Source organism: Haliaeetus albicilla, chromosome W (genome assembly GCF_947461875.1).
Source record: "Haliaeetus albicilla chromosome W, bHalAlb1.1, whole genome shotgun sequence".
NCBI lineage: Eukaryota > Metazoa > Chordata > Aves > Accipitriformes > Accipitridae > Haliaeetus > Haliaeetus albicilla.
In genome coordinates, this window is record NC_091515.1 from 33,814,173 (window position 1) to 33,832,716 (window position 18,544).

Here is an 18,544-nt window from a genome sequence, read left to right on the forward strand (position 1 = left end):
TTCCAGGAGGATCTGCTCCATGATCTTGCCAGGCACAGAGGTGAGACTGACTGGCCTGTAGTTCCTTGGGTCTTCCTTTTTTCCCTTTTTAAAAATGGGGGTTATGTTTCCCCTTTTCCAGTCACCAGGAACTTCCCCGGACTGCCACGACTTCTCAGATATGATGGATAGTGGCTTAGCCACTTCATCTGCCAGTTCCCTCAGGACCCGCAGATGCATTTCCAGCAACTTTCCAGATGTCTGCTGGAAATACAACACAGCAGAGAGCAAACAGTCTAGGAGGTTCCTGGAATGTGTGGAAGATAACTTCCTGAAACAGCTGGTAGGTGAGTGAGCCTATCAGGGGAGGAGCCTCGCTAGACCTACTGTTTACAAACAGGGAAGGACTGATGGGAGATGTGGTGGTCAGAGGCCATCTTGGGCTTAGCGACCATGAAATGATAGAATTCTCAATTCTTGGTGAGGCAAGGAAGGTGGTCAGCAAAACCACCACTATGGACTTCCGGAGGGCAAACTTTGGCCTTTTCAGGACACTGGTTGAGAGAGTCCCTTGGGAGACAGTCCTGAAGGGCAAAGGGGTCCAGGAAGGCTGGACATTATTCAAGAAGGTAGTCTTAAAAGCTCAGGAGCAGGCTATTGCGGCGATGAAAAAGGCACTTGGGATGACAACGAGATGGTTCTGAAGCAATAGCAAAAAGACCTCTTTATTGTCTCTTACAGCATACTTATATATTACTAAAACAGGAGCGCATATCTGGCTTGGCTGGGATGTTTGCCAGTCCTCAGAACAGTTTAAGATAAAAACATTCCATACACATACTCGTGACTGTCTTCAGCCACATCTTCCCAGGCCTACACAAGGCCATCCTCCAACCTGACCTTGTAAAACTAGTTCTTCAAAGGCTTGGCAAACATGCAGCACAACAAATTCTAACGTTCACTCTTGAAAAAAAATGCCAAGTATTCCGAGCTGCTCCCACAGGCTAGTCCCATGCACTGCAAGACAAACTGTTCGGGAAGACAACCAGCCTGGCTGAACAGGGAGCTTTTGCTGGGACTCAGGAAAAAAGGAGAGTTTACTGTCTTTGGAAGAAAGGGCAGGCAACTCAGGAAGAGTACAGGGATCTTCTTAGGTCATGCAGAGAGGAAATTAGAAAGGCAAAAGCTCAGCTAGACCTCAATCTGGCCACTGTCATAAGGGACAACAAAAAATGTTTTTACAAATACATTAACAACAAAAAGAGAGCCAAGGAGAATATCCATTCTTTATTGGATACAGAGGGGAACATTGCCACCAAAGATGAGGAAAAGGCTGAGGTACTTAATGCCTTCTTTGCTTCAGTCTTTAATAGTGAGACCAGTTATCCTCAGGGTACTCAGCCCCCTGAGCTGGAAGACAGGGACGGAGAGCAGAATATACCCTCCATAATCCAGGAGGAAGCAGTTAATGACCTGCTATGCCACCTGGACACTCACAAGTCTATGGGACTAGATGGGATCCATCCGAGAGTACTGAAGGAGCTGGTGGAGGAGCTTGCCAAGCCACTCTCCATCATTTATCAGCAGTCCTGGTCAACAGGGGAGGCCCCAGATGACTGGAGGCTTGCCAATGTGATGCCCATTTACAAGAAGGGTCAGAGGGAGGATCCAGGGAACTACAGGGCTGTCAGCCTGACCTCGGTACCAGGGAAGATTATGGAGCGGTTTATCTTGAGTGTGCTCACCCGGCATGTGCAGGACAACCAGGGGATCAGGCCCAGCCAGCATGGGTTCATGAAAGGCAGGTCCTGCCTGACCAACTGTCGTGGTTTAACCCCAGCCAGCAAATAAGCACCACACAGCCACGCACTCACTTCCCCCCTACCCAGTGGGATGGGGGAGAGAATCGGGAAAAGAAGTAAAACTCATGGGTTGAGATAAGAATGGTTTAATAGAACAGAAAAGAAGAAACTAATAATGATAATGATAACAATAATGAAATGACAATAGTAATAGTATAAGGATCGGAATATATAAGTGATGCACAACGCAATTGCTCACCACCTGCTGATCGACACCCCATTAGTCCCCAAGCGGCATTCCCCCCCGCCACCCCTCCCCCCAGTTTATATACTAGGCATGACATCACATGGTATGGAATACCCCATTGGCCACTTTGGGTCAGCTGCCCTGGCTGTGTCCCCTCCCAACTTCTTGTGCCCCTCCAGCCTTCTTGCTGGCTGGGCATCACAAGCTGAAAAATCCTTGACTTAGTAGAAACACTACTTAGCAACAACTGAAAGCATCAGTGTGTTATCAACATTCTCTTCATACTGAACCCAAAACATAGCACTATACCAGCTACTAGGAAGACAATTAACTCTATCCCAGCCAGAACCAGGACACTGACCATGAGCATGGTTCAGGGAGCAGAGTAAATGAGGCTGAAGGTGTAGTTTTGACCTATCCAAGAGCTGTGCTGGCTAGCTGAGGAACAGCAGGTCATATGGTCGAGTGGGATAGCGCCACCAAGACCCTCGCGCTGGGGAGCTGCCGTGGCATGTGGCTCATGTGGGTGCTCACCATGCGGGGCTGTTTCCCCTCCAGGGCACCTGCTTGCCCAGTGTGGATGGCCTTCTTCAGCAACTGCACAGTTGAACACAATAGTAAAAACAGGGGGAGACCCAAATGACTAAGGGGCAAACCTAAAAAAAGTCTGCTTCCTCAATGCGAATTATTTGAATGAGTTAATACCAAAGGGGTTAAAGGGGTTGTATGTTTTGAATTTGGGCTGTCAAAGCAAATATTTCAACAGTGGGTCAGAAGTGGATATTGAGTGGCATGCTGTGAAGAACATACAGTTCTGTCATGGAAAAAACTTGTCAGGGGATGAGGAACTGAGAGGAGGAATAAACAGCCAGTTTTCAGCCTCGCAGTGGCCTAACTTGAGTTTCTGTTGAGCAAAAATGGGAGAAAAGGGGTGAGCAGAGTGCTGGAGGGAAGCTTCATGAAGCGCAGAGTTATTTAGGACAGTTTGTAGCTGGAAGGACTTGGCTGTATGGCACAAACATGCTGTTGGAGCCACGTGAGAATTGGTTAGGTTCATTTGGAAACTCAGGGTGGTGTGTGTTGGAAGGAAAAGGTTAACTACACAAGCATGACTGAACTGTAACTTATCTCCAGTATTTTATCTGCAACCTTTCCCTGCTAAGTCTCGAAAAGAAGTGCCCCTGCCCCTCCTCTGGTCTATGCACCCTCCTACTTTATGTGTTTCTGTCCATCTGCCTATAAAAAGGAGTTGTGAGTGATGTTCCTATTCAAGGGCATCACTAGTGCAAGAATAAATATATCCAGAAGCTTTCCTTTGAATAATGGTACGATGCTCTGGAGATACGTTTTGTACCAGAATAAAGTACTTGTTACCTGTGAAAAGCTGATTTGTGAAGGTTTTGTTGGAATTCTAAATATGTTCTGTTGAACTGTAGTTATCGGTGACATTTATTAACTTTTAGGTGCTGTGAAGTTTCACTATGTTGCAAAATGGGGAAGTATAAGTTCCAGTGAAGTTCTGAGATTTGACACTACCTCTATATCATCTTTGGACCAGGCTATTTTGCTTATGCAGTGACTTTTCTGAAGATACTGTGTTTTAAAATGTTACCACGATTTATTTTTGTACTTGTATTTCAAATGGAAAAGAACCCCATGGTGTGGTCTTTTCTTTCTGATTCTACTATGCATCCTATGTTTGTTATCAGTGCCATGTTTTTATGGCTGCTAGTGTTCATCTGGAATTTCCACCTGCTTAAGTAAATATGAACTTTGTTCTCATCTATGTTCGATAAACAGTATTTTATTATGTTCAGCAGGTACAGAGTAAGCAGCAACAGCTATGATGGGTGTTCAACTCTTATGTCCCTTGCACCTTGATTAAAATCCTGGAATTACAAAGACAAGGAGTTTACATGGGTGCAGTGCTTGCACAGAAATACAGATTTCAGAGCTTTTTGGAACTTCTCTTTAAAAATAAAGACATTTTCTATTAAATTATCTTTAACTGTGCTGATGATATCAGAAGAATGTAGGCTTGTAGTAGACATTTAAAGTGGAAATACTGAGAGAATTAACTTTTTTTTTGGCAGGCTGACACTTCAGCTCTGTTATTACAAAGGGTGTATTTGAGTCATCAGTATGTTAGGTTGCTTGAAAACTTCATGCTTTTCCCAGCTTTTCCCCCCCAAAATGGAAAATGAGCTGAACTATTGTCTCAGTACAGCTAAAAGCACAACTTAATATGTTTTGCCTTTTCTTAAGGCAATGCTGTAACATTGAACTAAGGGAGACAAAATTCACTTGTTGGCACAGCAGCTTAAGTCCATGTATCTGTCAGTACCAGAGGAGTCTGCAGATCTAGATGAGGAAGAAGAATAATGCGGATGAAATCTTGTGGATGATTCACTACAACTAGTATAGGAGAGGGTAGAAATTGCTGGATGATAATTCTGAATGTGTTGAAGATGTGGGTGTGTTTTTTGTTTTGCATTCAGTGGGACTAGGATTCAACCACTGGGCTCAAAACTCCTAAGAAGTTAAATACCAGCTCCATAACCAAAAAAAATTGAGACATGAACAGGGATGTCTGTTTTTCTTGCATCTGCTGACCCCTTTGTGTTTGGCAGCAGTGAGGTCCAGATCTGGTTCTCAACTCTTTTGCCTCCAGTTGAATGTTGGTATCTTTTTTTGTGAGGAAAACTTGGAAGTGCTACATTCTCATCACCAAAGGGGTAATGTGAGGGCATTTCTTGCTCCCCCCGCCCCCACTTTCAAGTGACATGGTTTCAGTTCAAGTGCAGAGGTGTGTGGAATGACCTGTTTGTTATTTTAAGAACGATATTTGGATATGAGTTAGAAGTATAGTGATCTCTGATTGCCTCTTCTACTAAGTGTAACTCTGGGAATGTCATCAGCTACTGTTCAAAGGCAGCATAAAGGCTCAGGAAAAGCCCTGATGAATATTTTGCTGCGGTCCCAGCTTGCAGAGGGCTGTGGAACGGGGGCATTGAGGGGAGTGAGGAAGCTCATGGCTGACTGGCAACTCCTCTCACCGGGGCTCTTGGCTGCTTGGCAGCGATCGGGATGTTTTTCCACAGATTCCTATTTACAGTGGCATAGGTCACCCGGAGGCTGCTGGTGTCAGCATCATTTCAAGACCAGGTGTGACATACCTGTGGGCAGATTGCTTTTCTGAAACGCTGGTGTAAAGCTGAATACAGAACCCAGGGAAGCACCGGTTCTGCAAAATCTGGGGAAGCACCGGTGCAAAACCCAGGCTTCAAAGGGATGGACTGTGTCACCATGTTGCGGGGTGAGCTGTCCCAAGCTGTAATCCTGTTTTCCTCCTCTTGAGGCTGGGGCTGGGTCAGCTGTAGTCAGGAGAAGCTCAGAAGGTTGCAGGAGCTCCTTGCACCGTGGGTTGGAAGGTGGTTCCTTCATTGCCCCTCATACCCGGGTGCCTGTGGCATATGGAGCTGTGCCTGGCTTCCTTTCCGAAGGTGTGACATGCTGCCTCCCTGAACAGAAGGCAGGGCAGCAAGCCCACTGAGCTGCATGTCTGTGAAACTGCTTAAATGTGTATGAACATTTTGCTGGGTAACTGCCAGCAACCTTGGTAATTTTGACCAGAGGAAGATGACGGGGGTGTGGTGGTAGGAGTGGGTAGGACTGCTGAGTGTTACTGAGACCTTTGCTTGCAAAGCTCTTGACAAACACCCGCAATGGGTTGTGGCAGAGCAGATACTATAAGTACTGCCAGGCAGAGGGAGATTAATTGCTCCCTTGGGACGAACCCAGGTGGTTTCCAGCAGGCGCTGTTTGACAGGCCCTCATTAGAGCTTTTGCATGTTGTTGTGGATCTGCATGAGATCTTGGTTTGTTGTGGGAATGGAAATGAAAACTTTTTTCTCATTGCTGATGTGTTGTCTTTTTTTTTCTTGTAGATGTGTGATGTCAAATAGCGGGCAGTACTTGCAGCCTCCCCTGCCAGTATGAATGTTAAGAAAGAAAAGTGTACTTCAGAGATCAGCACCCCAGAAAGAAAAAAAGGAGGAACTAAACGGAGAGAACAAATTACTGTACTGCTTGCAAAACTTGGGGCCATTCACTTTTTCTCCTGAGAAATTTCATCTTGGATGTTGTGAGAGAGCTGAAAGAGCAAGCAGAGCAGTCACAGTGATTTTCTTAGGGTCCTCTTTTTCTTTCTTAATTTAATTTTTTTCCCCTCATGCTTGGATTTTAAGACTGTCAGCTGCACTGATCACAAGCACTGGACATCGATATGTGTCATGTCATTGTAACCTGTCGGTCAATGCTATGGACTCTCCTGAGTATTGTCGTGGCTTTCACAGAGCTCATTGCTTTCATGAGTGCAGACTGGCTGATTGGTAAAGTGAAGCCTTTGAGCTCCGAGGACATGGACAACAGAACGGGGGGGTCACAGGAGCCTTACCATCCGACGCTGGGCATCTATGGGCGCTGCACGAGAATCTCCCACATGCAGCTTTTCAGACAAGACACACTTTGTGGTCCTTATGCAGAAAACTTCAATGAGATTGCCAGTGGGTTCTGGCAGGCAACCGCTATTTTCCTAGCATTGGGAATCATGATTCTCTGCACCATGGCGTTTGTGTCTGTCTTTACTATGTGTGTGCAGAGTATTATGAAGAAAAGCATTTTTAATGTCTGTGGGCTGCTACAAGGGATTGCAGGTACATGTACTTTGAAAGCAACTAAAGATTTTAATTTTTGTGCCATTCAGCTGAAGAAATATAGAGACTCTGTCCTATCTACAAACAGACTGCGTTAGGCAGATACAAAGTGGTTCTATATGCTGGTGTTTATTCAAACACAACTGAAATTTATAGCTACACAGCTTGTAATACATTGACAGCAGGATTGCAGCCTGGTGTGTGCCAAAATGAACTGACCAGTGTTGCTTTTGTTTGCTGTTTAGTTTTTTCCCTCTGAATTTCTTTCAGTAACAAAAACTTCTCTCCTTTGTTACTAGCAGAGAGCAAAGTTAATACTCTTGTTAAGGCAGTCTATCTCCCTCTTGCTATTTTAGTAATTTTTCCATGGACTGAAGGCAGTTCTCTCAGTGTCTCAGACACGTCATGATTGTGGTGAGAGCAAATACCACCCCAGGGATAAGAACAGCTTGCAGTCACACACCCACGTTTTCATGCTAAGCAGCCTCCTTCAAGGCTGTGAGCTTGACAAGCGATAGCTTACAATAAACCCTTCCTTTAGCGAGATTATTGTTCAGCTGCAATTACACAGCCCAGTGAGCTTATCTCTTCACCGTCCAAGTCTCAGCTGTGCTTTGCCTGAAAAGATGAATTGGTTCTAGAGATTTAGTGTTTCTGCTTAAACCCATGGATTTTACAGAGATTAAGTGACTGTTATGCAAACCAACACTGGACAGCCCTAGTTAGAGCAGTATTTGGCTTGCTTTGCTCACCAGTGAGACAAGGGGAGAACCTGTCCTATACGTGAGTTTTCGTCTTTTGTGCTGTGTGAGTGTGGTTGTCTGGAGGAGGAGGGTGGTTGTCTGCCCTACCTCTGGCAGCCCTCAGAGACCTGCAAGGAGGGAAGGAATGAACAGGGCCACCTCCTCTTTCCCTCTTAGTGATGCTCTTAAGCAGATGTTTTAAATTCATAAAATGGTTTCATTACAATAAAAATTAGGTTTGTTTGCTCAAAATGAGAATCCGGCTTCCCCCCTCCTCACCTCTACTGAGGTGGCCAAACATGTCTGCAGTGGCTGTACCTAGACAGGAGGTGTAACAGTAGGTGTTCAAACCTTTATGAAGCTGGTTGGTTTAATTTGCTTAGTTGAGGCCTAAATTAATCTTATTCTAAACACACATGGGGAAGTAGGCAAAAAATGAACTTGGTGCCCACTGCAGCCCTCCAGAGCCAGTGGTATGGGCCAGGGACTGACTGACGCTGGCTCCTAAAGCACTAGCACAGTAACTCTCACCATCCTCCATTTCATGTAATTTCAGTATAAAAGCGTACTGCTTATTTCGCATCACCCACAATGTAAGGTTCATGCTTCTGGGGCAGAATTAGATCCCTAAGTTGGCTCAAGATGCTTCTGTTCAGATGATGGCATACAATTAGCAGATTAATTATCTGCTTTATCTGATTTATCCTTTAGATAAAAATTACAGGTTTTGCTGAAGTCACTCCTGGTTTACAGGATTTAACAGCACCAGTGCAACAAGTAATCAGCTATGCAGTGCAGATTAGAGACAGGAGAAGGTTTTATCTCCTTGCTTTCTTACCCTGTACTTCAGAAATAATCCATGAAACATGATTTTCAAGAAATGATATTACTTCTTTTCTGTTGGAACTGTATTTGTATGGGAGAGATTGGTTAGCAGCACAAGTAGATGTTTGGCACATCAGACTTGGGTCTATTGAAAAGATAACCTTACAACTCTAATACCATCTCAGAATATCTAGTCAAACATCAAGATTAGCAGGAATTAGATTCTTGTATCTTAGAAAACTGTTCTGGAGACCACATATTTGTGAGAAAATATGTGCAAAGGCAGTTTTATGTTTTATTATCATAGAACAGTTTGGGTTGGAAGGGACCTTTAAAGGTCATCTAGTCCAACCCTTATGTTACGGAGGCTCACACAATCAAATCCAACAGGTGTTATAAATCAGATTTATTCTTCAGTAAAAAGTTAGTTAGAATTCCGATAACATTTGTGAACCACAGGCTCAATGATGTAAGGGGAATTAGTACTACACAGCCGACTTAAGAATTCTTAAGATTTAAAATGATGACTCAAAATGCGCATATCACTCACCTAAAAGATGAGGGCTCTCAACCTCAAGGAGTTACCTAGGGCAGTGTCCCGACCCAAGGGGAAAGTCCCCGACTGCAGACCCGCTGCTCCAAGGAGGGCTGATTCAAAATGTCCTCTGGCGGGACCCCATTTATAGCCTTGTTGAATCTGATCTGTGGTCATTTTAATCCCTATTGGCCAAAAGGTCACTTCAGTGTACCTGGCACATCTCGATTGGTCAGTTCAATTTTCAGCCTGCGGCCTCTAGGGTTTGGGTTTTTTTTCCTCTCCTCCCTGCCCAGAGAAGTTTCGTTTCCTGCTGGGGGGGGTGGGGGTGGGGTGTACTGCCACACCCTATCGAACCAGATGTACCTGTAAAGGGATTCGTGGCCTCAAGAACTGAACAATATGGTAGACAAAGCATTTCTTGCATGTTAGGGGATAGATCAGTCCTTTTTTTGAGCTGTATTGTGGATAGAAGCACTTTTCTTATAATTCAGGTAAATAATGACACAGCATGAAACTGGGTAATTGAAAGGTCACATTACTGAAATCGTTGCTATGAGAAGTACACCTGCCAGTATTTGCAGCCAGGAGTCTTGTGGCTAGCAACTCATTTTCTAGAGATTAATTTTATTGGGTCCACTGCTACTTTTGTGCCAGTAGCATTACAGCATCTGCTTACTTAGTTGAAAGTATTTTCCTTATGACTTACCACAGCTGTTAATTTCAACTTTCTCAGTTCTTGAGTTTTGGAAACTGCTTAAGCAATTTGTTCAAGAAGGATAGTTGTCGGCATGGTTAATCCATACAAGGATTATGATAGCTAGACTAATGCCCTGACTGGAGAACAAGATACAACCCAGCTTTAATCGTCTTAAGTGTAAGATCATTCTTTCACATGTGAACAATTATGTATTTTTTAATAAGCGTAGGAGAAGAATTCACAAAATCATTTTGTTTATCAGCCTATATCAGTCCAATATTTGCAAGTATGTCAAGCATCTCACTTTCAAAGATGAGATGCACCCACGGTAGAGTCATCTACAGGAACTCAGGATCTTGCAGACTTAATCTCATTTAAAATATCTATATCTTTGTTATGGAGATTTAATATAATTAAAAACATACAGCAAGTTAATTTATTCCTGGAATTCATAATGAAAAAACAATAACAGATACCGGATATATCTTTTCAGTCTAGCATCATTGGTTGTGACCTGGATGATGCCTACAGTGAAATTACAGAACACAGAGACACATCTCTTCTGTTACAGCCCTTGGAGAAACATGCAAACTCTAATTTAGGTCAACAGGAAGGAGCCATGCACATATCTGGTCCACAGAGGGTTTTGGTTTTTTTTGGTGGCAGAAAATTAGAAATACAAAGCTATAAAGGAAGAAAATATGGCTTTTGTTTAAACTCCTGTAACTCCTTTGTTATAGGGCAAGACTTTCTACCACTTATTTTCAGACTGCAGGGTCTTTCATTCTGGAGCTGTAGAAATAGTAATCAGTGGCCCTGGTTTTGGAAATGTTTGAGGATTGTTTCATCTGGAAAAGCATCTTTTCTCTGCAATAGAGAGCGCAAAGAATGAAGCCATGTAATTAAATAGATAATTACTACCCAGCAGCAAGAAGGCCAGGCAGACTTTTATTTGAACATCTTCTGGGGGAAAGTATTCTATTTTTACAGTCTGTGAATCACTTGAAATGCAGAGGCTAGAAGAGACAGTATGTTATTATATGATAGCTGATAAGAACCAATTCAAAGTAAATTTTCACAGTAATCATCTAGTTATAGGAAGTAAATAATTGATAATCCCCTATTGACATATCTTGGTATGAATATAGGATAGTTGCATATATGTTTACAAGCCTTATTTGGGCTTTGGTACTTCACTGTAATATAATCTAAACATATCCTGGCCTCAAAAGGAGGGTAGGGGGGAGCTTAAGACAGAGCCTAAAACAGGTTCGGCCTTCTGTCTCTGATGCAATTTCCTCTATGAAGTTCATCAATCAATACCTTTTCTTGGCTTTTTTTTTTTAACCTCTAAGGGCACAGCTTGGCAGAGATGGCCCCCAGTTTCGTGGCTGGGTGGACACAGCCCCTTCTCCACAGCTGGCAGTGTGGCCGGCAACTGACTGACATGCAGGTGAGCCACGACCTGCTAGCAACATCCGGACTGTGTGTCAGGAAGCAGAAGCTAAATTAGCAACACATATATTATCTCAACCTCAAAACTTGAGCAGCCCCCTGTGCTTCCTTGTGGGGAACTACACCATCGTGTGCCTGAGAAAGCTTTGGAGAGAGTAGAGGGGAAGGGGTGCTGGTGTGTTAGGAAGGCAGTTCAGTTTGGGAATTCAGTTTCTGTTAGTCCTGCTTTTCTGTGCCAGAGCAGGGCTGTATTGCCAGGCAGGTTTACCAAAAAGGGATAAAATAGCTCCTGTTATCTAAAGTCTTTCCAGAGTGTTGATGGCTTCATCTGGGAGGCCTCTTACAGGTCACCCCCCACTCACCACTTTGTTCACGATCCACAGTCTCCTAGTTCAAATGGGGCTTGACTAAAAGGGTTTCTGACAGAAGCATGCAAAAAAAAAAAAAAAAAATGCAAAAATCACGTTACGTCAGTTGGGAGACCAGCTGTGTGCCAGCCACATGCTGAGGGGTGTCTCTGGTTTGGTCAGGTGAATGCATGGCTGCATTTTGCTGTTGGGTGGCTTAGCAGACTGGGCCACTGGCAGTTACACCTTTAACATATATGTTCATTCAGATGAGGCAGAGGCTTTTGTCTTCAAGAGCCGCTTCAGGTGGGCCAGGAGTGTTAGGTTCCCCCAGCCACTTTCAGCTTGGGCCGAATGCTGCAGGTTTGGGATTTGCAGTTTCTCCTCCAGCATTGCCGGGGAGATGACTCAGCTTCTTCCCACGAGAAACCTTTGTTGGGTCCCACTTTAGTATTCTCCTCTCATCTTCCAGCACTGAGGTTTCCTTAACATTTCACACTACTTTATTCCTGCCCAGCATTTCCTCTTGTACCCCTGCTTTGTTCTGTGAGGCTGTTTTTTCCCCCTGGCTCTTGTCCTGCTCAGCCCTAAGCAGTGAAGTCTCTTACGTGGTACTTTCTCTTTTCAGGTATCCTCACAAGCTCTCCTGTGTTCATTCTTCTGTCCTCTCCATGATTTCTTATTTTTCCCTTGTATTACTGTTCATGCCTTCTCCTGTTCCCTGCTGTGGTACTTTGGGGGGGGGGGTTCCTTGATCAGAAACTACAGCAGTACCTGGGCAATAGTTCAGTTACAGGAGTACAGCTTTACCCTCAAATGCAAGGAAACTTCTTGACAATTTTCTAAAATGAAGAGGTGAAACCCAGTTTGAAGCCAGCTGTGTCTGTAACAGTCCATCTTTGCTGCTGGAAGGGTTTGTTTTACATCTCTTGCACTAAGAAATAGTTCAGCGTGTTATACTTATTGGTCATCATTTCCATTTGGGAGGTTGGGTGATTACAAGATGACCTGAGCAGAGTGTGATGGGAACCATCTGAAGGGGAAGAGGATCTGGAGCTGCTTGTGGGGGTGTACAAAGTAGGATTCAGCTGTGCCAGGGGGGCTGGGCAATTTCTGAGGACTCGCAGTGTGTGGGGCTGTGTGGCTGCATGCTTCTGGGAGGTAAGGAGGCCGTTGGGAGTTGCAGAGGAGGAAGCGAGAGATCCGCCAGGACTTTCCTTGGAGAGGGGAGAAAATGCAGAAGGGGAGCAAGCTCCTGTGGAGGGGCATGAGGCTGCTAGAGCTCTCTAATGCTCAGAGCATGATGCAAAAGGTTATGATAGTTGCAGAGTAGTTTAGGATATTCAGTTGTAGGCAGCAGCACGCTGTAAAGATGCATTATTTTGTCTGAGAAAAGGCTAAGCTGGTGGGCAGGGAAGAAAGCACCTTGTGAGCTCATGTTGCTGCCTGTGGGCAATGGAAGCTGTTGCTCAGCTGGGGAGCCCAGGCAGTAGGAGAGCAGAGCAAGAGCAGTTTTGCCTTCGAAGGCAAGGAAGCTTCTTGTTTGTCTTTCTAAAACGCAGAGCATGCATTTTTCAAAAAGCATATTTCCTCTTGGATTCAGCTTAGAGTTTTTCTTTTCTGATGCCAGAATTCGGAATTCTTGGGGTGGGAAGAAAGAAAAAAAAAAAGGGAGGGGGATTTCTAATGGAAATCCTGACAGTCTGAACTGCTTTCTGTGGTATAATGCTTCCTGTAACCTATATGGCCAAATGCCAGCGTGACATCTAATACACACTTGGCTGCTGAAAGTTCCAGCTAAGGAGACTGCTGTGTTGGAATATGCCAGGGAAGAAAATGAGTTCAAGTGCTAAATTGCCATTGAACCTGAGGGAGAGTATTAGTAACTTCAAAGAAATAAAGTGAAGGTTTCAGTGTTTGGTTAGATTTGGTGGTCAGCTCATCTCCTGCAGTACCAAGATGGGCACATGGGAACCAGTAGACACCCAGCAGATTGTAAATAGAATAGAAAAATAGACAAAAATTCAGGTTTTCAGTGATCAAGTTTGGCAGCTGATGTTTTCAGCAAGCATAAATTTCTTCCATCAAACGGTGCTCAATGTGAGAGTCTCACGCTACCCACTGAGAAATGTTTTACTGTGGCACATGTGCATGCCAAGATCCCTTACCTCTACTGGCATAGGTGAGATGCTGAGAACTTCTTTACACCCACCTCCCCGCCCCCCCCCCCCACAATGCAGGGTAAGAGAGTGCTGGCTGCCCCCCGAGAGGGTGGGGGGGATAGTGGGAGAGTAGTGGGGCTCCCTTTTGGTTTGACTTTTGCTTCCAGGCCTCAGAGCCAAGACTGATGCTGCTGTTATATATAGGTTGAAAACATTAGGAGAATATTTAAATTCAACAATGGCTATGTTTTCACTCAAATGCAAGAAAAAAGATGAAAGTGGCTCTTTCAAGCTGGGGGGGCTAACTGATGCTTAGCTCCTCTCTTCAGTGCACCTGGCGTGGTGGTGAAGGAAATTGGTGGGTTTGAGCTTGCTTCCTTCCCCAACACAGGTGGCCTGCACTCTGCTGCTCTACGGCCACCAAGCCACCCAAAATTCTTCCCTTCCTGTGTCCCCCTTCTTGCTGAGCCTTAGCTCCTCCACAGCCCACCCCAAGGTCTTCTTTGTGCTAAGGGATCAGTATCAAGGGAATGTAATGCCATGAGAAAAAAAATGTCCTGCAGCCTTTTTACCTGTTTAAGCTGAGGCAGGTTGTTGCTTCAGGCTCCTTTATAGAGCTGTGGTCACAAGGTGGTGGTTTTCTTCCCTTTTCTGCTGATTCAGCATAAGCAACTGATGGTTTGGAGGGCACTGATTCTCACCAGTCGGACGGCAGTGGAAAAGGTTATGGCAAGTGTTGTGAAATGCACCAGGTCTTCTCCTCTGCTCCTTTTGGGGATGGAATAATTGACACAGCCCAATATTTCCTTCCCTAACTCGGGAACCTCTTGAATTTACTATCCACAATTTAGTTACTCATTTAGCAGTTTCAAGCCTGTTATTGGGCTGTCCTAGATTAAAACCACTTGATGCTTCATTGGCTTTTGAGGCCAAACGTGGGTGGTGACCAGCCCTCACGGCTGTGCCTGAGCGGTGGCCCCACAAGCAGAGAGGTTTTTGGTTACTTCTGCATTGCTGAAAACGCATAAGCATTTGGCTTTTCCCCTATACAGTGCTTGATTTTGACTTAATTGCAGGGCTAGTGTCTGCTGCACAGGAGCCCCTGTGAAGTGCAGTGACATGACTCCACATGGCTGATGGCCAGCAAAGGGGCTTCGGTGTAATTTCAGGGTTTGGGACTGATCTTACTTTGAGTCTCTGCATTTCCTTCCCTCCCAACTAATGGGGACTCTCACCACATATATAAAATTTGTTAAAAGCTAATGGGGAATTTGCCCTCCCCTCTCCTAAAAATGAGTCTACAGGCTCATGCTTTGTTAAAGAGAAGTCAAATCAGTAAGATCAGACAAATGTCAAAAAAACAAATCACAAATCCCCCATATGCTGTCATTCTGCCAAAGCAACCCACATCAAAGCTTATAAACTGACTTATTTTTGGCTTTTTCTGTGGGTAGCAAAATATATTTAAGTCTGAGTCTCCCATCAGTAGCCTTTCCTTCTACCTCCTATCACACAGATCCCCTGCACTGTATTCCTGTCCCTATTTCCACACCCTAACATCAGTAATGCTATCAGAAGTATTATTTTTACATAGGTTTGGTTATGAATGAGCATCTTTGATTTGCTTAATAAATGGGAAAAGATGCATGAGCAAATGGCATAGTTAATTTACTGTTGAAAAGAGTAGGGATCTTATCCTCTTCCTCAGCATGGGATAGGCAGTGATAACCTCTTATGGTAACCACTTCCCCTTATATGACCCTAAGACAATTTTAAAGGGAAAAAAATGTGTGCAGGTTTTGAGAGATCATCTGGTTATAATTTTAAACAATTAATTCTCCTGTCTTAGCTTAGGGTATCCCAGGTACATCAAAATCTGCATATGGCTGCGGTCCTCTGCAGTAACTGCAGGTATGGAGGTATAGACTTTGCCTTGATGCATTGCCCATGAGCAACCCTTCCCAACATCAACAGTCATGCTTCTAATTTATCCCAAATGCCCTCTGCTTGTGTGAACCTGCATTGAGTGTGGTGTCTGAGTAGGCTTTTTTAAGCATTGATCTTCTTATTGTTAGGATTTTTTCTTCTGTTTGTTTTGTGGCATTTTACAGTGTGCCAGAGGTGATCTCCAAGGTGCTCGGGCTTGCAGAGTCTCCCCTTTCTTTTTGTGCAAAGACCTTCTTGCCTCTGGTCAGCTCCTTGTATTCGGTGGGGCCTACAGTCATCCAGGCGGATGGAGAGTGGCTGCGGAGGCCGGTCTTGGGCACCATGCTGCGGGTACCATAACCAGCGCTCCCTTCAGTGCCTTGGCACTACCCTCACCTCTTTACCTATAGCCAGTGTGGAGCGCTGTGACCACCATGTCAGCTGGCCTGAGCCCACCTTGTTAGATCTGATGTGATTAAAGTGGGATTACTGAATCATTTCACAGGGCTGAAGGTGTCTGTTATACAGCTGCTGAGTAGGAGGCCATCACTTTGGTTCTCTGTCGGTGGATGAAGCAGTCAAAAGCGCATGACTGGTGACCTGGTGGTATTCCTGCTGGGTAGGGGTTTGTCAGGGAAAGTCTGCATATGTGAAAGCCTCCTTGGGTTAAGCTAGCATAGTGCATTTGCACAAATATTTTAAGCATGCAATTATTCAGGTAGCATATTGACACTTTTGGAACTATGACCAATAAAGGCAGGTTTATTTTGCCTGGCTAGTGAAATGCCCTTGGGCTGAAGAGTTAATCTCTTGTGGTTGTACAGAATGATAACACACTGATGTTTTCAGTTGTTGATAAGTAGTGTTTCCACTAAGTCAAGGATTTTTCAGATTCTCATGCCCAGCCAGCAAGAAGGCTGGAGGGGCACAAGAAGTTGGGAGGGGACACAGCCAGGGAAGCTGACCCAGACTGGCCAGAGGGGTATTCCATACCATGTGACATCATGCCTAGTATATAAACTAGGGGGAGTTGGCCTGGGAGGGATCGCTGCTCAGGAACTAACTGGGCATCGGTTGGCGAGTGGTGAGCAATTGCATTGTGCATCACTTGTTTTGTATATTCCAATCCTTTAATTATAATTCTTGCCATTTTATTATTATTATCATTATTAGTTTCTTCTTTTCTGTTCTATTAAGCTGTTCTTATCTCAACCCATGAGTTTTATGTTTTTCCTTCTGATTCTCTGCCCCATCCCACTGGGTGTGGGGGGAGTGAGTGAGTGGCTGCGTAGTGCTTAGTTGCTGGCTGGGGTTAAACCACAACAGTCCATTTTGGCACCCAACCTGGGGCACGAAGGGTTGAGATAACGACAAACCTGAACAGAGCTTGTTAAAACAAATTTATTACAAGCATTCATTATATTAGTTTAATAGTCGCTGGTCACAATGTAGATTATTGGCTCTTAGAGTTGTGGCACTCATTTTTTGAGTTCTGTTATGTATCACCTCACTTGCTGTATGTTGTCCCTGTGCTGCTGTTTATCATCCATGGGAGGTGGATTAAGGTTTTTGCTTTGATGTATTGTGTAACACTGGTTTATGGTATGATAAAATTATCAGTCATGGGACTAATCTGGTATTTGCACTCAGCATTGTTGTCACCTCTATACTTTGGGAGCCATCTGTGGGAAAGTATTAATATTTACACCCTTTACCTTTTCTCCTCTGAGAGCCAATCTATGGGCGAGACACCTTTCTTCCCCTTTCCCTTCTCCCCCAGTCTAGTTACAATGGCATTTGAGAATTTTGAAAAATTTGAATACCCTTGGGATGTTGAAACCAGCATGGTCCTCTTGCTAGGAACTAGCATGTTCCTGAATGTAGTTCAGCTCTTGTTTCAGGTTAAACAACTATTAAAGAAGATCACCCAGAGATCTGCCCCAAGGCTGGATAATGATGAGTGGCAGGGTGTGTGGGGTAGTATGGGCAAGTACCTAGGAAAATGGGCACCTCCAATGGTTTGGAAATTCACCCTTGAACAAGTGCAGAATCCGGAAGAACTAGTAAAATATTTGGAAAAAGTATGCCATCAACCTGACAATTCCAGAGAGACACAAATCACTGCAATGTGCTGGGGCCTGGCCCATGCCTATCGAGTCCTGTTCAACACCACTCAGGACCCTTAAGGGGAAAAGAAGGTCTCTGGATCTAACAACAAAACGACAGGCACTGCAGCCACTCCAGTCGACCACAACAGGCACTGCCACCACTCCAAACCCAGCGACAGTCACTGTGGCTACACAAACCCCAGCCACAGGCACTGCAGCTGAAACATAGAATTAACGTGTGCCAGTATCATTCCTCCCCATACAGAAGAAGAAATATACAAAAAAATCAGATCATTTAGTGAGGGATGAAGATGAACCAGGGTCATCACAGGAACAGGAGGAAGAGGCAGAACCAGAGGTAATAACCCAATCCCTATCCTGAGTGTGCTGTGGGATACACGAAAAGATTTCAGCCGTAATCCAGGTGAGCACGTTATCACTTGTCTGCTCGGATGCTGGGACAATGGGGCTAGTAGCCTTGAATTAGAAGGTAGGGAAGCCAAGCAGCTGGGATCGCTTTCCAGGGAAGGTGGCATTGACAAGGCAATTGGAAAAGGGACACAAGCCATCAGCCTCTGGAGGCGACTCCTGTCAAGTGTGAAGAAAAAGTACCCCTTTAAGGAAGACATGTCAACCAGGCAACTGGACCACCATGGAGAGAGGTATCCAATATCTGAGGGAATTAGCTGTGCTAGAGACAATTAATTATGACGTGGACAATGCATAATTACCCAGAGATCCAGACAAAGTCCCATGCACACGACCCATGTGGCAGAAGTTTGTACGGAGAGCACCGTTGTCCTATGCCAACTCACTGGCGATAATGACCTGGAAAGATGAAGAGGCACCTATGGTGGATGAAGTGGATCGCCAACTCCATCAATACGAAGAAAATCTCTCCTCCTCCCTACAAGCCTGCATTGCGGCTGTGGAGAAGCTGTCTGAGGATTTCCAGCAATTCAAAGAAGATATGACCTACTCCCGACCTGTAAGGACCAAT

The 18,544-nt window shown here is 44.7% G+C and overlaps 1 protein-coding gene across 1 annotated transcript in view; it reads left to right on the plus strand.

Moving 5' to 3' along the window:
- The first annotated feature begins 3,959 nt into the window (after positions 1–3,959).
- The window catches only part of LOC138683560 (LHFPL tetraspan subfamily member 2 protein-like), a 28,106-nt gene continuing 13,521 nt past the window's right edge, over positions 3,960–18,544 (plus strand). The window contains 1 exon segment of the mRNA XM_069775548.1: positions 3,960–6,743. Within this exon segment, the coding sequence (XP_069631649.1) occupies positions 6,314–6,743 (430 nt within the window). The 5' untranslated portion in view covers positions 3,960–6,313.